The sequence below is a fragment of the Hyperolius riggenbachi genome, chromosome 2, assembly GCF_040937935.1.
Source record: "Hyperolius riggenbachi isolate aHypRig1 chromosome 2, aHypRig1.pri, whole genome shotgun sequence".
Taxonomy (NCBI): Eukaryota; Metazoa; Chordata; class Amphibia; order Anura; family Hyperoliidae; genus Hyperolius; species Hyperolius riggenbachi.
This window is the reverse complement of record NC_090647.1, coordinates 528,519,083-528,543,269: the sequence shown is the minus strand read 5'-3', so window position 1 is coordinate 528,543,269 and position 24,187 is coordinate 528,519,083. Positions and strand designations below refer to the sequence as shown.

Here is a 24,187-nt window from a genome sequence, read left to right as displayed (position 1 = left end):
CCTGTGCAAAAAAAACTGACATTTTCCGCATTTAAAAGACATTTTCGCCCTTGAAACTTAAAAATCGATTTTCTCAAAAACTATAAGGTCTTTTTGAAAAAAAATTTTTTCCTCTTATTCCCACTGATCCTCTTAATATACCCTGGGAATTTGGTGTTCCTAAACTTTAATTAGGCTTTGCTATTAACCGTTAAAGTCGGCGGGTTTTTAAATGTTTACATTTTTCCCTTTGAAACTTTAACATCGATTTTCTCAAAAACTATAAGGTCTTTTTGAAAAAAAATTTTTTCCTCTTATTCCTCCTGATCTCCTTAATATATTCTCCAAATTTGAGGCTCTTAGCATTTAAGGGGGCTTTGCTATTAACCCTTAAAGTCGGCGGCTTTTTTATATTATACGGAGCGTTACGGTTTAACGCGAAATTACGGTAGCGTTTAATGCGAAATTACGGCATGATACGACTGTAATGCGAAAATTACGCGAAAATTACGCTTACGTGAAATTTCGCGAAATCCTTCTTCATTACGATTATGTACTTACGGCCATAATCGTAATTACACTAATTACACGAAATTTTGCGAAATCGTAATTAGGTCATTACGCTCATCTCTAGGCAGGTCGCAGCAGGAGGCAGTTTGTTGTCTATTAGGAGAATATCAAGTGGATATTAGCACCGTACAAGATATTTAAGTGGTTGAACTCGATGGACGTATGTCTTTTTTCAACCATAATAACTATGTAACTATGTAACTGGCAGCGCTCTCCAGTGTTATTGGAAGATTAATAATATGTCCAAGGTATCCCTGGAAAAGTGTCTTGCAGTGTATATCAGGGTGGGACACCTCTAGATTTCTAACTTTCGCAAAGTTAAATTGATCGCTCTCAGATCAAATCAGAGAGGTCTGTCTGTCCCATCATTCCACCACTGTCCACTGATGAAGTTATTCAACCTGTCTGGTCGCACAGCTCTTCTGAAGTATTCATGTCCCATGTTGCATGCGTTCTTCTTGAAAGAAGGAACTTCACGTGTGCAGACCGCTTACGGTGACCAGCGAGCGAGACCAGTGCGCAGAGGGGCCACACATGCGCAGAGGCCCATGTCTTCAGCCGAAATCGCTGCTCTAACGGGGCGGAACAGAGCGCAGCCGGAGGATGCTGAGGGACTTCATCGACTACAAGGGGCTGGAGGAAGCCCCAGGTAAGTTCATTTGCTCGTTCTATTGTACTGCTCAGAGTCCTTTCAAAGGTTATTATGCTGTTGCTTATCTTTTAGAGCAGAGTGGAAGTTCTGAGTTTCGGTCCGCTTTACATTTGTAATGTGCACTCCCTTTTATTTTTGTACAGAGCTGTGTAATGAGCCAGCACTTTACCAATGATGATATTAGTAATGATATATTTGTACTGGGTGTTTAGAGACAGGATTTAAGCTAATTCTTGGCAAAAACTTTTGTCATTTCAGAACCAAGAGGATTCAGAGTCTCTAAAGTTCAATCCAAGGCCTGGAAAGGTAAATGTAATGACTAATAGTAATGATATAGGCAATAGGTATTTATATATGCAAGGCGCTCACAGGCGCACATAGATACTGTAGTGGTGGATAAAGTGGTTAATAACTATGTTAAAACCATAGGTTGTTACAAAACCTTGCTTGTTATAACGACAAAACAGTGGATTGAGGAAATGGTAGCAATAGACACCCCCCCCCCCCCCCCCCCCCACTGGTCGCTATAAGAGCCGAAAGTCTGCCATTTTCTTGTGATATGATGTAATGTATAGATAGACTTTAGCACAGAGCACTTCAGCACGAGCACTTAATGTACCCTTGACGAAGCCCCCAATTTTAGGGGGGTAAAACATGTAGGGTTATTCTGTTGGATGGTGTAACTATATCTGTCTTGCAGCGTGCAGTGAGGTTAAATCCCAGTGATGTTACCGGGGGGGGGGAGAGATAGAGTTCTATACACAGACGGAGATATTGCTTGCTTGGCAGCTGGAAAAAGCTGTTATTTCCCACAATGCAGCAAGGTTCACAGACAGCAAATTGTCAGGGCCATGGTCATGACATCACACTGTGGGAGGGGTTTCACCACAATGGCCTCAATTCACGGAGCTTTATCAAACGTTTGATAATTTACCTCATGGGTAAAATCTCATTTTGAAATCACTAAGGTGTTATATATTTATCAAATGTTTTATCGATGAAATGATCAATAAATATATAACACCTTAGTGAATTTAAAATTAGATTTTACCCATGAGGTAAATTATCAAATGTTTGATAAAGTGTTTGATAAAGCTCCGTGAATTGAGGCCTATATCAGCCATACAGAACCCCAATGATCTATTCGAAATAAGGTACAGATTTCTCACGAGAAAGGGGGCTATCAGCAACTGATTGGGATGAAGTTCCATCCTAGGTTAGAGTTCCTATTTAAAGCACACCTGAGGTGAAAATACACTAATGAAATAAACAATTGTGCTCTATCCTCCTTCTCCTAAAAATGACTTTTTAAGATATTCCAGTTTTATTTTCTATTTATATCTACTTTTTAAGTTTTTATTGTTTTTGCTCAAGGACACATTCATTGAAGTATGCCAGAGCTAAAATCGGTGAACTATTGAACCTTTTTATCTCTTTCCTGTTCTCAGAGGCCATTTTCTGCTCGGAAATAGTGTTGATCGAACACCCAGTTATTCAGGCTCAGGTTGGCTCGGTCGGACATGGTCCAGATGTGCGGGATATTGGGCCGAACACCGAGCCTAATTGAAGTCAATGGGGACCCGAGCATGCCTGCTATCCCGCACATCTGGACCATGTCCGACCCAGCCGACTCGAGCCCGAATAACTGGGTGTTCGATCAACACTACTAGGAAAGTGTTTTATAGTTGTAATTTCTTATCAATTAGGGTCACACTGTAGTCACTTCCTGACTGAGTCAGAACTGAGTCAGCCACTTACATACCTGATATTTAACTCTTTCAGGCAGAGAAAGAAAAATTAAACTTGGCACAGTTATTTGTGTGCTTGGCACTGTACACACACATGTCTATCTCACCATGTCACATGTCACCTCGGGTATCCTTTAAGTGTGTGATCAGAACTGCAAGAACTCGATTTGGCATCTGAAATTAGGTTACCTTGTTACACCCCGAAGTATTTCCATTTGCATAATCTGACTTATTGATTCTTCCGCGAGGATTTCCTCTTCTCTCATTTAAAAGCTGTTTGTTTCATTAGCGGCGCGCTGCATACTAATGGAACCCTCTCACTGTCAGAGCGCCGCCGGTTCATTACCAAACGCCAGTATAATTAACTTGTTCTGTTAAACGCCCGTCCTCGACAAATTACTCTGCGAAACAAGGCGAGCTCGTCTGAGGGTTCAAGGAGTCGCCTTTGTGATCTTTACACAACATGGCAAATTAACGTTTTCTTAGTAAACTACAAAGAAGCTGTTCTAATGTGCCACCGGCTGCTAATAAATAATCCTAATTGATTCCAGTCTGATTTATCTGTTTGTAGAACATGAGCAAGAGGCGGCGGTAAGAGATTAATAACGTGTCCTAGAGAGCCGCCAGGGGGCTGCGCTGGAAGAAAGTATCTTGCGGTATAAATCAGGGTGGGGCACCTCTAGATTTCTAACTTTCACCAGGAAGAATAAAGGCCCATACATACGTTCAGTGCATGTCACCCCTAATGATCAGAGCTCAATTGCCTAAGCTTGAGTACAAAATCAGATACTTACCTAAAGATAGGGAAGCCAATTCCAGTTTTATACCTATTCTAGATTGAACGTTTGCTAATTTAGGCTACAGGAAGAGGGGGGGGGGGGGGGATAGGGGGCTCCAGGCAGAGGCGGTCCCTTTTCTCTTCTTGCTTCTTCTTTCTTCTTCTTCTTCCTACTTCTTTCCTACAGCATAGTGTAACTGAATTTCTCTTACAATGGTCCAGCGATAAAAACTGTACTGAGATAATGAAAGATACTCAGAGAACCCAATATAGTGTAGTATGTACTGGTAATATGGGTGGGACAAAGTAAGGAATAAAGGTGGTGAATAAATCTATCTTGTATCTTGTAAGGATATGATATTAATACTCACAAACCAGGGTTACCATCCAGGCAACCAATGTAAAGGCAGGTGGGGAGATTAGACCTGTCCCCACTCAGGATTAACCTGCCTGGCGGTATGGACGAGCCTTAGCTCGTCCAGTACCGCCGGAGGCTGCCGCTCAGGCCCTGCTGGGCCGATTCTCATCAAATAAAAAGGAGCACACGCAGCCAGCACTTTGCCAGCCGCGTGTGCTACCTGATCTCCGCCGCAGCGCGGCGATGCGCCGCGTGCAGCGGCGAAAGAGGGCCCCCCCAAGCTGCCCGAGCCCAGCGCAGCCGGACCAAACAGTTACGGCCAGTGCTAAGGGCTGGATCGGAGGCGGCTGACGTCAGGACGTCGGCTGACGTCCATGACGTCACTCCGCTCAGCAAAACAAGGAGGGCCGCTCATTGCGGTCCTTCTTGTTACTTCTGATCGCCGGAGGTGATCAGAAGTACGCATTAGGAGCGACCTCTAGTGGGCTTTCATGCAGCCAACTTTCAGTTGGCTGCATGCAATAGTTTTTTTTTTAATAAAAAAAAAAAACCGTCTGGTCGCCAGCCTGGCGATCTTAATAGAACGCCAGGTAGGTTAAGAAGTCGCTCTCTGTAGATCGGAAAAAGGGCGTCCCTCCACCAAGGGTGGACTTAGAACATGTAAAGGCAAACAGAGGAGCCACAAGGATAAAAGTTGATAAAAAGTTTAGAGTATAGAGTTCAAACAAATATGTATTCACATACTCCAGAAAGTGCAACGCGTTTCACAGGCATATCCCGCTTCCTCAGGCTATGAACAGAGCATAAAACTCATGTAGGTCTAGTACAGAGCAAAGCGTCTCTGTGAACGGAGCATAAAACACAGAGATGCTCTGCTGTTCTAGGATGTCCTTGAGATGTTCAGTCATCACCCAAAAATGTATAATATACTTGTCATCTGGGAAAAAATTGTTCTGTTGCGTATAGCTATCTTCTGTTATACCATGTGAAAATTTTGTGAGGATCGGGAAAACTAATGAGAGAATTGATTGTGACCCTGGATTATGGCGATAAGGGAGGGCATATCTATGGTGCTGCACATAGCAACCAAACAGATTCCAACTTTTGTTTTGTACAGAAATATTAAAGCAGAATATGATTGGCAGACTTGGACTCTATACTTTTTACTACAAGCAACCATCACATACAGAGGATTGTTTTGAATATTTGAACTTTATGTTGAAACAAACGGCACACTTCAGATTAGCGGGTTTTTTTTCCGGATCGGAACCGGAACGTATACTGTACAAACGGAAGGGATGTGAAAGGATCCAATGTTAACCTATGGATCCAATGTTAACCTATGTATCCATTCACATGCGTACGTTGGTACGGATTTGTTCCGTACGTTCCGGTCCCTGGACCTAAAAATGCTGCAGGCCCTAATTTTCCGGACTGTTCTGCTTAGCGGAACGGATCCGGACAAAAATGCAGCAGCATTGGTGCAATGTAAAACGAATCGTTTCTTCACACTAGTGAAGAAACAGACTGTTCCACGGGGGATGGGGGCATGGGCCGCCGCGAACCTGAGCGACGGGGGGGGGGGTGAGGGAGGGTGCAGCAGCTGGGTGGGTGAGGGGAGGGTGCAGCAGCCTGGCGGGTGGGTGAGGGGAGGGTGCAGCAGCCGGGCGGGTGGCCTAGGGAGGGTTTATACATACCTAATGTTCTGTAGCAGCCGGCGGTAGAGGCTTCCCTCTTCTTCCGCCTCATGTGACTACATGACGTGTCATGTGACATTGATCAGATCCGTTTTCACTATGCGAACCGGGCCACGGACTGAGCCATCCAGATCCGGTGAAGCGGAGACCGGATCTGCTCACCGGATCCTTTTGGCTCATAAACGCAATGTGAACCGGGCCTTACAGTGGCTGACCATGGCAGGAGGTGACTGAGACTCAGCAACTTATCAGTTCTTCAGTCTCCTGTCATGGCAAGAAGCTTCTGGAAGTCTGAATTGCTCCTAATCTGTGCATGGGCTGATAGTGATGTTGGATGATGACCATAAATGAAGGCTGTTATCATGTAAACACAGTGTGCCCAGTAGTAAATCTAATTATTAAAATAAGATTAATATTAAATGTTGAACTCATTTGTTTACTGTGTGTTGTGGTATTAGGCCAACTACCCAGATCAGCTGGCTGTGATTCAGAGATAGCCAAGTTCCTTTTGATTATTCCTTCTTATGTTCATATGCGTGATAACAGTACGACTACCTTGGGCAGAATTCTTTAAAGGACAACTGTAGTGAGAGGTATATGGAGGCTGCCTTATTTATTTCCTTTTAAGCAATACCAGTTGCCTGGCAGCCCTGCTGATCCTCTTGCCTTTAATTCTTTTAGCCATAGACCCTGAACAAGCATGCAGCAGATCAGGTGTTTCTGACATTATTGTCATTGATCTGACAAGATTATCTGCATGCATGTTTCTGGTGTGATTCAGACACTACTGCAGCCAAATGGACCAGCAGGGCTGCCAGGCAACTGGTATTGTTTAAAGAGACACTGAAGCGAAAACAAAAATTATGATATAATGAATTGGTTGTGTAGTACTGATAATTACTAGAACTTTGGTAGCAAAGAAAATATTCTCATATTTTTATTTTCAGTTATATAGTTTTTTTTTATAACATTGCATCATTCTCTAATATTTGCAGTTTACACACTACTCAGCATTCTAAATGATTTTACAGAACAGGTCAGTGAACTTTTGAATTGTCCCCTGAAGAGAAAAAGAAAATACAGTGACTGACAGTTGAGATAATAAGCTTCAGAAGACTCTGCGACTTTGAAAGTCATGGAGCTCAGTGGCTCTTTTGCATAGATAACAACTGGAGTTTCCTAACCCTTCCTGTACTGGAAACAATATTAGACTTATGTCTCTGCTCCTAATGTTTTATTTCTTAGCTGTACTACACATACACATCATTATATTATAATTTTCTTTACGCTTCAGTGTCTCTTTAAGAGGAAATAAATTTGTCAGCCTCTATTTCCTCTCACTACAGTTGTCTTTTAAAGGCTACACAGACATACACAAGCACAGTTCACTTGAAAAAATATTAATAAAAAAAGTACAATTCTGTTTCCATGAGGGAGTAGCCAGGTGCTGAAAAGTTATTTTGTAGATAAGATGAATAATTATGTCCTAAGAGAAAAGTTGATAGAATAAGGGGCCGTGTGTGGTGACAGCCTCTCTGTTACAGCGTTCCGCCAGTAATGCAGCTCATACACTGTCAGGCCCGGAGACAGAGGGAATCATTGTGGAACATTTTTTTTCCGCATTACTTTGCTGTATAAATCCTCGTTTGATGTTTCTGAGGCATGGTTGTAATTTTTAAGTGCAAATGTCAAGACATGGAGAGCAAATCAACTGCCAAAAGCGCTCTACTAAATTATGTTGTATCTTAATTCAATGCAGGTGATCCTGTCAGACATTATCCATCATGAAGAGAAGATTGAGCTCAGCGGAGACGCTCTGGATGGCACGTCCTGGGAGTTCCCCAACGGAGTGAATATTCGTGTCATCAGAGGCTGGTAAGCAAAAAAAACAAAAGAAAACAGATTTTGAACTGCAACCAGACTCTGCTTAAAGAGACACTGAAGCCATCTAAGATTCTACTTTTTACTGTTCATTTATCTTTAGCAATATGAGCATAAGTGAAACGCTGCATTCCCACGGCAGAACGCTATACTTAAACCCCCCAAATACCGGGGCAAAATTCCACGACTTTCCAGGTCATGGATTTTGCTGGCCGGGGGGGCAGAGCTTTGTGCTGTAGCTGTGCCTCCATTAGCGTCAATCCCCGCTGATCACAGCCTCTCCCCGCCCCCTCAGTGAAAGAAGAAAGAGAAAGGCGGGGATCAGCGGGGATTGACGCTAAGCTCTGCCTCTATCAGGAAGCTCTCCCCACATTTTGCCTCAGGGATTTAAGGGGTTTAATGATATCATTCTGCCGCAGGAATGTGGCGTTTCACTTATGCTCATCTTGCTAAAGATAAATGAATAGTAAAAAGTAGAATTTAGGATGGCTTCAGACTCTCTTTAAAGTGAACCTAAAGCGACAGGGATATGGAGGCTGACATATTTATTTCCAGTTATATACCAGTTGCCTGGCTGTCCTGCTGATCCTTTGCCTCTAATACTTTCAGCAATAGACCCTGAACAAGCATGCAGCAGATCTGGTATTTCTGACAGTTCTTGTCAGTTCTGACATTATTGTAAGAACTGACAATATTTGCCGCATGCTTGTTTCTGGTGTAATTCAGACACTAGACAAGACAAATAACATTGATATCACCATTTTCTCCTGGTGGACTCAAAGCGACGGAGCTGCAGCCACTAGGAGGCACTCTATAGGCAGTAGCAGTGTTAGGGAGTCTTGCCTAAGGTCTCCTCACTGAAAAGTTGCTGGCTTACTGAACAGGAAGAGCTGAGATCCGAACCCTGGTCTCCTCAGAGGCAGAGCCCTTACCCAGTACACTATCCAGCTACAACTGCAGCCAAGTAGATCAGCAGGGCTGCCAGGCAACTGGTATTGTTTAAAAGGAAGTAAATATGGCAGACTTGGTATCACTCACCTCGGGTTCACGTGAAGGTAAAAAAAAGCGCCCCTAGGGCAACGCTGGGCAAACTACAGCCCGCGTGCACTGTACATTCTCCCCCCACCCTCCCTGCAGAGTCGCGAGGGGACGATTCGTGGGGGTAAACTCACCTACATAACGCTTCCTCTGTCACGTCTCCATAGTAACAGGCCGTCGCGTGACACACACCACATGACACAGCTGCGTATTACACGCTGGCTGCCAGTGTGTGGCACGCTGGCGTGTCATGTGACGCATACCACGTGACAGCCTCTTACTATGAAGACGGGATGCAGGAAGCGCTATGTAGGTGAGTTAACACCCACTAATCGCCGGCTCCGCAATCTACAGGGATGTGTAGGTGAGTTAACTCCCGCTAATCGCCCGCTCGCCACTCTGCAGGGAGGGAGGGGGGAAAGAGAGAGGAGGAGGCCAGGAATGGTAGGAATGCGGTCCGCGGAATACAGCCCGGGCCATGCAAAATTTGCCCAGACCTGCCCTGGGGGTACTTACCTCAGGAGGGGGAAGCCTCTGGATCCTAAAAAGGCTTTCCTTGCCCTCCTCAGCAGCCCCATTAAAACACTGAGACCCCCGAACAAGATCACTAGCACTGTTCTGCTCGGCTTTCTTAGGAAAAAGCTGTTCCTGATCGGTTCAGGCATGAGCTGTCTGCACATTAGTCCGGTCCCAGTCGGGCTTGGATATGTCTGCCTGTGCCCGACTAGCACACTTCAGGGTTCCCTAGCAATGGAACGAGACAGCAGAGGAGGACAGGAGAAGCCTCTTTAGGATCCAGAAGCTTCCCCTTCCCGAAGTAAGCATCAAGAAACAGTGCATTGCTAACTTCCTGGGATTGTGTTAAAGCAAACCCGAATGAAAAGTCGTCATTCCACATATAGTTGCTGAAGAGATAAGTAATTGGCTTTTGGTTAGGATGGGCATATATGACTAAGGTAGGGATTAGATTATGGGGCGTACATGTTAGTACCACATCGTTGAGTTGGGCGCAGGGTGACCCGAATGATGACTCTCCCTGCTGCTGCTAAACTCCCTGACGGTGTTAAATACTATTCCCCCTCCGAGTTGTCGCAACTCGCAGGGAGGTGTAATTCGTAGTCTGGAGATCTCCGGAGCCCCAAATTACTCTTACACCCCATGCAGCATAACATTGCTACTATGGGGCGCCTGGTTTTAGCACCCGTGCGCCGAAACCACCTGTTTCGCCTGTGGGGGACAGTCAGTGACATGGCTATGTATTTGGTAAAGCGCTGCAGAATATGTTGGTATTATATAATAATAATAGTCCCTGGTAGTGGCCTCTTCTCTGCCTTCTAATATCCCCTCTTATTAAAAACAAACCTTATACACGTTATGATAAAGTGTGCAGACATCAGTGGTATAATAAAGCCAATTTAAAAATATATTAGTGTAACTATCAGTACAAAAGTACAGAATATTCGAATTGGAATCTTCGTTGTCGTGGTAACTAGTGACTTCGGAACTGCAGAGAGAAAATCTGCATTGTGCGGGAGGAATTATTAGCCAGCGCACCGGAGGACCGGTAGGAGCAGTCGCCCCCTGTGAAATATATCACGTTCCCCCACAGAGACGCCCCATAGCAGGCTTATTAAGGCTGTTTAACATCAGTATTTATGGCGCGGCTTTGGAGTGACCACCTCATCTCTTTCTAATAATGTCTGGAAAGTGTTTATGGCGACCAAGGATTGTGCAGGATTTACGGCGCCGCTTTCCAGAGGAAATTGTTTATTTTCTATATTGGCCGTGTTTACCAAAGGGAGGAACTTAGCGGCTTAAGGGACCACTCCAAAAAAGTAAGCAGTTAAAATCTGACTGAACCGACCGGTTTTGGACTAGTCCATCTCCTCATTGGGGATTCTCAGTGTTTTTAAAAGCATTTCTTGAACAGAAGTAGCTAAGTTTAACTGCCGTTAGGGAGGCTGACTGGTATCCTAATATTTTGTCAGTTAGGCTCAACACACACCATACAATCTTGTTTGTTCAATCTTACCACTTTCATGTAGTATAAGGCTCAACACACACCATACAATCTTGGTTGTTCAATCTTACCACTTTCATGTAGTATAAGAGCTTATCCAATAATTCATTCAAGGTATTTTCAATCTGTTGGCCCTTATACTACATAGATTTGGCAAATCTGTACAACCAAGATTGTATGGTGTGTGTTGAGCCTTAGAATGAGCAACTGCCGTTCAGCTTTTAAAAAATTAATAAGGGCCTGTTTCCACTACACGCAGATTGGATGCAGAAAAACTGACTCTAATGAATTCCTATGGGCCTGTTTCCACTAAACGTGATTATTCTGATGCAGATTTTCCCATAGGCATTCATTGGAGTCAGTTTTTCTGCATCCAATCTGCATCAAATCCGCGTGTAGTGGAAACAGGCCCTTATAGACTCCAATGAATGCCTATGGGAAAATCTGCATCAGAAAAATCGCGTTTAGTGGAAACAGGCCCATAGGCATTCATTGGAGTCAGTTTTTCTGCATCCAATCTGCGTGTAGTGGAAACAGGCCCATTGAATCCCTCATGAACTTGTTGGTTCTATCATATTTTAACTGCTTACTGTTTTTTGGTGGCGTGGGCTTTAAAGGACTTCTATCATGAAAAAAAAGGAGGCAGTTAAAATCTGACAGAACCAACAGGTTTTGAGCCAGTCTATCTCCCCATGGGGGATTCTCAGGGTTTTCTTTATTTTCAACAGCATTTCCTGAACAACAGTTGCAAAGTCTAACTGACAAAATAGTGTGCAAGTGATTGGGGAGGCTGGCTGGTATCTTATTATTTTGGCAGTTAAACTGCTGTTCAGGAAATGCTGTTGAAAACAAAGAAAACCCTGAGAATTCCCCCATGAGGAGATGGACTGGCCCAAAACCTGTCAGTTCTGTCCGATTTTAAAGGACCACTATCACAAAAATCGTAACCTTTAACATACATGTAAACACATACAAATAAGAAGTATGTTTCTTCCAGAGTAAAATGAGCTATAAATTACTTTTTTCCTATGTTGCTGTCATTTACAGTAGGTACGGTAGTTGAAATCTGACAGAACCGACAGGTTTTCGACTAGCCCATCTCCTCATGGGGGATTCTCCCTCCCCTATACAGTTCTCTGGTGTCTAGTGCCCCCCACTCCATTACATTGTTCCCTGGTGTCTAGTGGCCCCCCTCCTTGCCCAGTTCCCTGGTGTCTAGTGCCCCCTCCCTCCACTATAGTTCCCTCAGGCAACTAAGCACCTGTAACTGAAAATATATAAAATGAACCTCCCCCTGTGGAGATGTACTCACATCCACGGACTACATCTCCCGGCATGCATTGTGGAGGTTGTGGGCGTGCAACTTCGCCAGGAACTTTAAAATGTGGCACAGCTGTGATCTCAGTTATAGGTGCTCAGTTGCCTTGAAATAGAAAACGTCAGTGCTACCATAGTTTAAAAGAAAATAAATCTGACGCACTGGGATGGATGAGAGATTGCTCCCGCCTCCCCCCACAACCCCCCAAAAAAGTAATTGTTAGCGCAAAATGTAATAGTGGTGCATTGTAAAAAAGTTAATTGGTTTCTGCATGCGGTCATTTGAATGTATTTTTTACTCAGCATAAAATCAGCTGTTTCTAGAACACCCCAGTGCTTGGTCATGCAAATGAAAGCTAACAACTACTATGGCTAATGACTCTGCCAGATCATGTCAATGTTGTAAGCAGGCAAAAGTCAGAAGATAGATACAAAAATAATGACGACTTTAACAATCCCCCAGACAAGACACAACATTTATATTGCGCTTTTCTCCTGGCAAACTCAAGGCGACAGAGCTGCAGCCACTAGAGCATGCCCTATAGGCAGTAGCAATGTTAGGGAGTCTTGCCCAAGTTCTCCTTACTAGATAGGTGCTGGCTAAACAGGGAGACCCAAGATGCGAACCCAGGTCTCCACTTACTATGAAGTGCTGTAGTATACCATATTAAATAAACCAGTATACATTAGATATAAATAGACATTGATATACTGTATACGGCCATAAGCGTTTGCACATGTCATGGTGTTTATACATTTCTGTGTGCCTGTATGTAGATATGTGTGTGTTTGCCTATCGGTAATGAGGTAACAATGGCTTCCAGATGGCTGTGAGAGCGATGGAGTAGATTATGTGCTGGGTCTGGCTGCATTCTCTCATTACACTGTTTATTCCTCCACCACAGCTGGATCCTGTATGAAAAGCCACACTTTGAAGGTCAGGCCCATGTCCTTGAAGAAGGAGAAGCCGTGTTACTGCACCTCTGGGACCGGCCCGGAGACGGAGCTAAGCCACATAAAATCCGCATTGGCTCAGTGAAGAGAGTGGCGAAGGTACGTAGGAACTATATGACGCTGTCCGTATGCATTGAGTTTACTCTTCTAATAACATAGGAATGCTTATGTAAACTTAATAATGCAAATAACAGCACTTCACTTAAGTGAAAATAAACTGATGATATAATGATTTGTAGGTATAGTACAGCTAAGAAATAGAACATTAGCAGCAAATATATGAGTCTCATATTGTTTCCAGTGCAGGAAGAGTTAAGAAACTTTACTTGTTATCTATGCAAAAGAGCTTCTCTGAGCTCACCGACCAAACTTGGTCGGCTACAGTGCTATTTGCTGAAGTACTTATCTCAACCTGTCTCTTAGGGCTCGTTTCCACTAGTGCGGTGCGGAATCGCCTGCATTCCACCGCGGACAAAATCGCATGCGGGTGCGATTCCGCATGCGTTTTTGCCGCGATTTCGCATGCGATTCCGCATAGGTAAGGCTGTATGCGATTTTAACCATGTCACTGCCTGAGTGAAATAACATTAATACCTATGCGAAATCGCATGCGATTTCGCGTCAAAAAACGCATGGTCACCCCGCATGCGATTTCCCTATTAGTTACATTAGCGGCGATTCGCGCACATTCCTTCTGCAGGCGAAATCTGACGGCCCTGCCGTGCAGATTTCTGCCGCACCAAAAAACGCTGCCGCAGCCGCACAAGTGGAAACAGCCCCATCCACTTACATTACCTATGCGAATCCGCGTGCAGTGCCCGCATGCGGATTCGCTATAGTGGAAACGGGCCCTCACTGTTATGGTTTTACTGCCAAAGTTCAGAGGGTCATTAGCTCTGCTCTGTTTCATAACTTAAAATGCAAAGTATAGTTTGTAAACTGCAAATTTTAGAGAATCGTGCAATGTTATAAAAAAAAGCTATGTAATTGAAAATAAAAATATGAGACTTTTCTTTGCTACTAATGTCCCATGGATTATTAGGACTACACATACAATTTATTATATCATAAGGTTTTTTTTTTCCGCTTCAGTGTTACTTTGAAGATGCACACTTATCTGACATATATAGGCCGTTTGTTTATTGGGAGTTTTAAAAACATGAACTAGAATATAATAAACCAATATCAACCACACATACATTTTCAGTGTAGTAGGTAGTAAAACACTGACAGATCTGACAAGATTCTGACTAGTCTTATCTCCTCATGGGTGTTGCTCAGAGTTATCTTTGTTTTCAAAAGCACTTACCAAATGAAAGTTGGTGAGTTCAATATAATGTTAAAGATACGTACACACGTCTGATATTTCTGAACGACTTGTCGTTCAAGCCGGTCGTTTGGACGACAATTTAGCGTGTGTACAAACGATCGTTAGACTGATCACAGCAGTTTTGACTGATCCACTTGGCGGATCCATGGACCAACTGTCATTCAAACGACAGTTAAGCTGGCCATACACTGGCTCGATTTGCCGCCGTTTCGACAGTAGATTCGATCACTGGGATGGAATCTGCTGCTAATCGTTCGCGCTACACGCACCCGCCGATCCGATTTCCTCCCGAAATCGGATCGGTCCGTCGATCGCGCCGTGCGGAAAATTACCGTCGATCGCCCGCGGGTAGGGAGCGCGTCGCTAGCGGCGGCCGATCCGATACAGGTATACATTACCTGACGCTGGCTCCCGGGCATCTTCTCCGCGCTGCACCTGCTTCCATCCCAGCATACATTAACTTCCTGTGTCACTCCAGTGACCAGGAAGTTCAAATAGAGGGCGCTTTATGTGTACACATAGTGTACGCTGGGATGCGGTGCGGGATGCTGGGATGCGGTGCAGCCCGGAGAAGAGGACCTGGAGCCAGCTTCAGGTAATGTATATGGGGGGGGGGGGACAGGCGGCAGGAGCAGCTCAAAAGATTGTGATTGGTTCCAGGCTGAAATCGATTCACAATCTGTTTGCAGTAAAGGCAGCCATACGATCCCTCTCTGATCAGATTCGATCAGATAGGGATCTGTCAGTTATACAAACGCCTTGTTGTTTGAAAGTGTATTAGTTTGATCAGTCATTTGATCTAGTCCATTGTTCTATCAAGTCCATTGATCAGTCAAACGACATGTAAATTAGCTGTAATTAGCATTTCAAACGTTTTGTCGTCTGTGTGTACAAGGAGTCTGAACTACTTTTTGTTTGAATGACAAGTCGTTCAAACGTCTGGTTTGAACGACAATCGGACATAAAATCCGACGTGTGTATGCACCCTAAGGCTGGGTTCATATTTGCGTTAGCAGTCAGGATTTTCCGGACCGGATCCGGAACATATACTGTACAAACGGAACGGACGTTTGGCAATCCAATGATAGTCTATGGATGCGTACATACTCGTCCGTTCCACGCGGACCGGATACGGACTCCGGAAACTTTTCCAACTTGCTCTATTTTTCACGTACTTTGGATCCGACCGCCGCACCCGGACCGGATCCTGACTGCACCATCCGCATAGCTGAACCAATGAGAAACGGAAAGGAGGCAACACACTGGCTATAAAAAATCTGGACGTTCTACCCACTTCCTATGCGTTTTCATGGGCCCGGCGTTTGAGGAGTGGAGCAGCAGTGACTTGTGGTTGGAGATATTTGGCAGCATGTCGGACGAGGTGAGGCCCTACACACCAAAGGACCTAATTCTACAGGTGCAGCAGCTACCTGCCTGGTGCACCCACCATCTCCTGCGAGGAGCACGCCTTCTTCCCACTTAGTATAGGTAATAATCAAAAAAGAGACAATTCCCAGGTAAAATGAGTACAAAAACACTGGATCCATGGTCCAAACTGCAGTCTCTATATCCAAGGATGGTCTCCACACGTCAGGCTGTCTCCAACAATGACCCCAGGGCTTCTGCAGACCTCCCAGACCCCAAGAATTTATATAGTCTGTATCTCTTTAAAAATGGATCCAGATATCAACCTGATCACCAACTGATGAAAAACCGGATGCAAACGGAACGGATCCGGACATCCGTTCTGTTTTTTGCAAAAACGCAAGTGTGAACGGGGCCTAAGGCAATTAGGGAGGCCAGCCATCATCTTTGTACAGATCATTTCCAGGGAGTGTTATGGTAAAAAAAAAATGAAGGCAATAGTGATAATCTCCCATGAGGAGTTGAACTAATCCAAAACCTGTCAGATCTGTCTGACTTTTATTACCTAGTGTAAGTGACAGCAACATATGAGAGAATGAATTTCTAGCTCATTTTAGTCTGGGAAAAATGTGTATCTCCTATGTATGTAAACGTGTTTTAAATGTTACATTATCCTCATTTAGTGTTCCTTTAAATAAACACTTCTAAGATTGGGAGGGAGTCTAAATGGGTTTTTTTTGTTGTTGTTGTCTTTGAAATCTCATCCACATTGCATGTGTAGGTATTTATGAAAACATGTTTTTGTTGCTAAAGAATGTGAGTGCCCTACCTGTGATACTTGTCCAACCACATGCACTGACAGGAAAATGTTCAGTGTGCAATGCAGTAATCGCTATTCATTTGTAAGATGCCGATTGTCAAAATGGACCAGAATGTTGTAGGGAAATTTAGACGCACAATGCACCCCCATAGGCCATAATGTGAATTATAGCTATAGCGGAGCTCAGGCAGAAATCTGGAAATTGGCCAGAGTTAGGACACCTACGTTTACATGGGTACTTCTGCGCAGTGTAGGTGACTAAGCAAAAGAATGCATTCCAATTGGCCGCCAGCAATAGCTGGAAGTCAAATGACATCTTTCCTCTGAGTCCATTGTGGCCTGGAGGGGAAATAGTGATGAACGCCGCCAGGACTTTCGCAGGAGCAGAGTGAGACAAATTTCCTGGAGCTGTTTTTGCATGTATGCGCTGATTGTGGCTTTCAGGGTGCAGAAAATCTTTAGAGCGATGAGGTTTCCTTGCTAGACACAGCAGCGATTACTTCCTGCCTGGCGAAGGCATTCACCACCTGAATCAGCCAGCGTGCAATTCCAAGGACTAGCAAATCAGGCCCCGTGTGTACTGTGACAGAAGTCCTCTTATGCAACCCTGAAGCCTGGCCTGAGGTGTGACCTATTGATTGAGGCAAGGTGTAGGTTCCTGTGAGGGAAATCCAGGCCTAGGCCTAGCAAATCAGGTCCCGTATCCATGTGTACCAACTGTGACAGAAGTCATTGCTGTGATGTAGTTCCTTACAATCACAATCCTTACATCAGGCCTGAGGTGTGGCCTATCGATTGAGGCGAGGCGTGATTTCACTCATAAGTTCCTTTGAAGCCATGGATACGCTCAGCTAAAACTCATTCAGATTTCTTGCGCACCTTTGTACAGCAAAATGTAATATTTACACACTGAACAAATGACTCTTTGTGAGGTTATCTGTGCTGGAAACACCGCAGTCTTACAAATATTAGTCACAAGTAGTGGATGTGCAAATATTACATATTGTTTTTATTTGAACAGTGATACAGCATGCTACCTCACACTGTTCTCAGATAGAAGCTCGTTTAAAGAATGTCAAATAGGTGTATGCAAAAATATGGGTATTTATTTACAGACTTTCATATAATCGTACAGGATTACTAATGGGAGATTTCTGTTTGTCTTTTTAGCTTTATATATTGTGCATGAGAGTTTGAATTAAAGTGAATCTGAGGTGAAAGTAAACTGATGAGATAAACAATAATATTTATCCTCCTAGTCCTATACATGACTTTTTTAAGTATCCCAGGGTTTTATTTTATATTTAAACATTAAAGCCGCATCTACACGAGTAGATGCGGCCGCGATGCTCCTTATCAATTGATAAGATCCGACAGGACGGATCTCCGCACCGCCGATTCCCTGATCGATCCCCGCGAGGGGACAATGGCAGGGAATCGTGCGGGAGATAAGCGGCGCCGGCGGGGACGAGCGGGCACAAGCGGGGAATCGAATGCGGCGCGAACGGGGACGCGGCGGGCACGCGGAAGAGGCGAGCCGCCGGATCGCTGCAATGTCCCTTCGTGTAGATGGGGCTTTACAAAGTAGGTTGAATGTTTTACTGTTTATAATCAATGGCAGCCTATTAAGTGTCCCAGAGCTAGAAAAAGGTCAATAGTTCATGTATTTTATCTCTCCCTACCCTCAGAAGTTGTATTCTGGCAGGAAACATGTGGGGTCTGGAAATCCTCTGGAGAAGCAGTAGATCTAATGTAGTACATAACAGGTGGGATCTGAAAGTCCTCTGGAGAAGCAGGAGATATAATGTAGTACATAATGGGTGGGGTCTGGAAGGCCTCTGGAGAAGCAGCAGATATAATGGCGGTACATAACAGGTGGGGTCTGGAATGCCTCTGGAGAAGCAGGAGATAGAATGGTGCTACATAACAGGTGGGGTCTGGAAGTCCTCTGGAGAAGCAGCAGATATAATGTAGTACATATCAGGTGGGGTCTGGAAGTCCTCTGGAGAAGCAGCAGATATAATGTATTACATAACGGGTGGGGTCTGGAAGGCCTCAGGAGAAGCAGCAGATATAATGTATTACATAACGGGTGGGGTCTGGAAGGCCTCTGGAGAAGCAGCAGATATAATGTATTACATAATGGGTGGGGTCTGGAAGGCCTCTGGAGAAGCAGCAGATATAATGGCGGTACATAACAGGTGGGGTCTGGATGGACTCTGGATAAGCAGCAGATATAATGTAGTACATTACAGGTCGGGTCTGGAAGGCAGATATATTGTAGTACATAATGGGTGGGGTCTGGAAGGCCTCTGGAGAAGCAGCAGATGTAATGATGGTACATAACAGGTTGGATCTGGAAGGCCTCTGGAGAAGCAGGAGATAGAATGGTGCTACATAACGGATGGGGTCTGGAAGTCCTCTGGAGAAGCAGCAGATATAATGTAGTACATAACGGGTGGGGTCTGGAAGTCCTCTGGAGAAGCAGCAGATATAATGTAGTACATAATGGGAGGGGACTGGAAAGGCCTCTGGAGAAGCAGCAGATATAATGTAGTACATAACGGGTGGGGTCAGGAAGGCCCCTGGAGAAGCAGCAGATGTAATGTAGTACAGAACGGGTGGGGTCAGGAAGGCCCCTGGAGAAGCAGCAGATATATTGGTGGTACATAATGGGTGGGGTCTGGAAGTCCTTTGGAGAAGCAGCAGATATAATGGTGGTGTACACATGCACACACACAAAATGTTGTGCATTTTACTTGTTATCTGTTTACTTGCCCACCTTCAGTTCCCCTTTAGGGCTCTTTTACACTACAGCCCTTTTTCAGTGTTTCAACGCAAAGTCGAAACTTTGCATTGACCAAGGTAAAATGAAAGTCCATAGACTTTCATTTTACCTTTCACACCCGCCGACACTGCGTTTTGATGCGTTGCAGTACGACGCACCCGGGAGCATTTTATCGTCGAGAATCTCCGTTTCCCTGTTGGGTTAATTAATTACTACTGCCACTACTCTGCATTGCACCACAGATTCCCGACGACACGCCACAGCCTATTCAACGCGTGCAGAAGAATGACTCCTGCACGCGTCGTCTAATGTGAAAGAGGCCTTATGAAGGAGGCCTCACCACTGACGTGCCACATGTCTGTCCACTAGGTAACTACAAATGTAATTTCTGATTGCCCATTGTTAGTTATAACCCTGCTCTGCTCTCTGGGATTTCATGAGCACTACAGCTACATAATGCAAAGCAGTATCTTCTGTATCCGGGTATTCATATTTATGATATTTAGAGTACCGCATTCCAGCTAAGTATACATTTACTTGCGTCTGAAAAACTAGAACTTGTGAAGAACATTTTTGCATATTTTTTCATTACACTTGGTATTGGTGTGAAATACATTTTAATAACTTAGTTAAAAGACTCATTAAAATAAAAACATTTTAAGCATATATTCAAGCAGGGAGATTGCCATGGGGACAGCAGACTTAGTTTTCAAGGCATTGGCTTTGACACTTCAAGGACATTTTAGAGCCATAATCGTAATTATGTACGGCTTGATCGTAATTATGTACGGCCGTAATTGCGAAAATGTATGTGAAATTTTGCGTAATCGTAATTAGCGGATTATGATCACCACTAGTGTAAAGCATTATCATCATTTTTCTTGTTTGCTGGGGGCTTAAAGGACAACCGAGGCGAAAATAAACGAATGAAATAAATGATTCTATCTATCTTCCTTCTCCTAAAAATGACTTTTTAAAATATTCTACGGTTTTATTTTATGTTTAAATCTACTTTTTAAGTTTTAAAGAGAACCTGAGGTGGGATTTAATTATGTTACTGGGGCACAGAGGCTGGTTGTGCACACTAAGGCCTGGTGCACACCAAAAAACGCTAGCAGATCCGCAAAATGCTAGCAGATTTTGAAACGCTTTTTGAAATGCTTCTTTTTCTGCAGCAAAACAGCTAGCATTTTGCGGTTTTGTGAAGCGTTTTTGGTGTAGTAGATTTCATGTATTGTTACAGTAAAGCTGTTACTGAACAGCTACTGTAACAAAAAACGCCTGGCAAACCGCTCTGAAGTGCCGTTTTTCAGAGCGGTTTGCGTTTTTCCTATACTTAACATTGAGGCAGAAATGCCTCCGCAATCCAAAATCTGCAGCAGCCCAGGAGTATGCGTTTCTGCAAAACGCCTCCCGCTCTGGTGTGCACCAGCCCATTGAAATACATTACCCTAGCGGATCCGCACCCGCAAGCGGATCGCAAACCGCAGCAGAACCGCTCTGGTGTGCACTAGGCCTTAGACCAGCCTCCGTTGCCCCATGGTGTGCCTCCAGGACCCCCCTGCGCGCCGCTATACCCCCCGCAGTGCTGGCGACACGCAGCGCGTCGCCAGCACAATGTTTACCTATGCGCTGTCAGTCAGCGCCGCTCCCCCGCCTCCTCCGCATCGGCGCTACCCGCCCGCGTCACTTCCCTCCTATCAGCGGGAGGGAAGGGACACGGGCGGGTAGCGCCGATGCGGAGGAGGCGGGGGAGCGGCGCTGACAGACAGCGCTTAGGTAAACATTGTGCAGGCGACACACTGTGTGTCGCCAGCACTGCGGGGGTATAGCGGCGCGCAGGGGGGTCCTGGAGGCACACCATGGGGCAACGGAGGCTGGTCTTAGTGTGCACAACCAGCCTCTGTGCCCCAGTAACATAATTAAATCCCACCTCGGGTTCTCTTTAACTGCTTGATTGTTTATGCTCAATGACACATTCATTGAAGTATGCCAGAGCTAAAATCTATGAACTAATGATCTTTTTTATCTCTATCCTGCTCTCAGAAGCCATTTTCTGCTAGGAAAGTGTTTTATAGTTGGAATTTCTTATCAGTGAGGGTCACACTGTAGTCACTTCCTGTCAGGACTGAGTCAGCCACTTACATACCTGATATTTAACTCTTTCAGGCAGAGAAAGAAAAAAAGGAACACAGCAGTAGTTATTTGTGTGCTTGGCACTGTACATACACGGCTATCTCATCATGTCACACGTCACTTTGGGTATCCTTTAAAAGGCATTTTATAAATAACGTGTGAAAATATCACCTAGGAAAAAACAACGGAGAAGAAGTGAATTAGGAGAAATAGTTTGGTTACTGTAGTGTCAGTGGATGATAGGAGCGCCTGACATGTGTAATATTCTTAGCTGTGTCCAATGAATAACATATCATGTAAACAGTCTTTCATTTCATTGACAGCGGATCATTCTCTTTAGTACTTCTGTTTGTATGAACTCAATTCATCTTTCAGCTCATAAACATTCAACCTCAGGATGAAATGAAAATCTGTTTATAGTACTTCCATTCGATTGTCCTGCTGGAAAATAACACTCGGCAACCTCATTTAATGGTGCTTACCAGAGAAAGGCCGTTTGTTAATGATTTAACAGCGTGCGCTCCTGAACCCCGTGTCCCTGCATACGCTTGCATTTTCATTACCGGTTTACTTCATCCAGTTGCTACACGGATTAGACTTTAATCATGTCGGTTCCCAGATGTATATTTTATTTAGTAACTTTAGTCGTGATTTAGCATAGTGCAGTTTTTAGTGTTTGGCCAGGCTAAACCCCAGGAAGTTATTAAAAGAAATACGAGGTTATAGACATTTGGAGGTTGCCATATTTATTTTGTTTTAAGCAATACCAGTTGCCTGGCAGTCCTGCTGATCTTTCTGGTCAGTAGTGTCTGAATCACACACCTGAAACAAGCATGCAGCTAATCTTGTCAGAATTTTGTCAGAAACATCACATCTGCATATGCTTGTTCAGGGTCTATGGCTAGAAAGATTAGAGGATCAGTAGAACAGCCAGTGTGTATGTGGTAGGTTAGATTGTGAGCTCCTCTGAGGGACAGTTAGTCATAAGACCTAATATACTCTGTACAGCGCTGCAGAAGATGTTGGCGCTATATACATACTATATAACAAAAATGGAGGTCAGAAAAGGTGCAGCCAGGCCCCTGAATATCTCGAATGCCCTAGGCAACTTCCTACCGTAATTTGCCTTATCGATAATCTGGCTCTTATGGGGGACACTTCGCACAAGTCAAGTGACATTCAGTAAGGCATCTGGCACTTTTGCAGCATTCAGGGCTGGGATCCACTAGGACAATGTTGGCAGCGTTTTTGGATCGCTGACACTCTACAGCTATTCCAAAAAATGCTTTGTCAATGTATTTCAATGGTGGGGAACCCACATTTTGAACGCTCAATGCTATTTATAGAAGCTCTGCAAAATTGCTTTGAAAAGCGAGTATGCGCCGATTTGGGGGCTGAGCGTTTGGAATTTTTTATAACGTTAATTATACTTACCAAGTGTCCCAATGTCCGTCTTCTGTCCATAGCCCCGCCCCCTAGCAGAAGACGTCACAGGGACTTCTCTGATTGGTCCTAGAGAAGCATCTATGACTTCTTCCATTAGAGGCGGGGCTTTGGATGGAAGCTGGACATCAGAACATTTGGTAAGTATAATAAAGTTTATTTAAAAAAAAAAACAACACGCCAATCAGAAGCGATGTACATCCTACTGTACAGCACTTCAAATTGGAGCAAAATGCTATAGCAATTGGCCTAGGTATCGCTGCACACAGCGACTGGGCGATTTAAAAGCGCTGCAGTGATTCCTAATGGGTTCCAGCCCATACTGTGTGATGGGAGGAGGGGAAACAGATGCACAAGTCATTTTGGAAACTGTCTATACACTTTAACCTAAGCATCTGTTATTTCTTTTCCGCAGGATTATCTCCCAGAGGTTGTAATCTCCTCACTGCAGGACACGGAAGACTCTCCCATTTATATCCGTACAGAGGTCCCGTCCTTAGAGAACCTAGTCGATAAACGTCCCCGATCGCTAACCGTCAATTCCGGAGTGTGAGTGACGCTTGTGGCAATGATAACTTTTCAAGACTTTTGTAAAATGTTATTTTTTTGATGAGGTTTAAATGAGAAAGCCAGAATCAAGACTGAAGTCTCCACTGATAAGGCCTTAAAGTAAACTTGAAATGAGCAAAGCAAAAGGATTTATACTTGAGTATACACAGAGTTTTTGGGAACAAAAAAGTGTCCCAAAACTGGTGGTCTCGGCTTATACTAGAGTCACTACCCCCATTGTGCACAAATGCAACCCCCCTCCCCCTCATAGACACAGCGGAACAGTGAGTGCTTCTGCTGTGCCTTGGGATCCTTAGACTGGCAGCGAAGCCATACGGCAACAGCTGTGTTCTGTCCTCCTTCCCAACCCCCCCCCCCCCCCCCCCCCCCGTTCTTGTGATTCATGTGGAGTGGCATGCGATCCTCTGGCATACTGGAATCCTCTCCAACATCTGAGGTCCGGGTCTCGGGCACTGCAGCCCCGTGATCGGGGGGGGGGGGGGGGGCGAGCTTTAATATATGCAGAGCAGTGAGTGCTTTCTTCTTTGCCTGTCACTCCCATCTCATTGCTATGATGCCCTCTAGTGGCTCCTCTACTCAGATGCAGTACTGCAGGGGTCAAATGCGACTGGATTGACAGGCTAAGGAGCGCAGCGCAGTGCAGACCAGTGGAAGCACTCACCACTTTACATTTGCAAAGGCCCGCCTCCTGACCACAGTGCTGCATTGACCCAGACCTCGGAAGTTAAAGAGGACTCTTGGCG

General features: G+C 44.6%; 1 protein-coding gene across 2 annotated transcripts in view; it reads left to right on the top strand.

The window, feature by feature from the left end:
- The window catches only part of CRYBG3 (crystallin beta-gamma domain containing 3), a 294,639-nt gene that overhangs the window by 190,138 nt on the left and 80,314 nt on the right, over positions 1 to 24,187 (top strand). For both annotated transcript variants that reach the window (XM_068270638.1, XM_068270637.1), the window contains 4 exons: positions 1,460 to 1,507; positions 7,542 to 7,657; positions 12,944 to 13,091; positions 23,290 to 23,423. In XM_068270638.1, the coding sequence (XP_068126739.1) occupies positions 1,460 to 1,507; positions 7,542 to 7,657; positions 12,944 to 13,091; positions 23,290 to 23,423 (446 nt within the window). The remainder of the gene's footprint in view (positions 1 to 1,459; positions 1,508 to 7,541; positions 7,658 to 12,943; positions 13,092 to 23,289; positions 23,424 to 24,187) is intronic.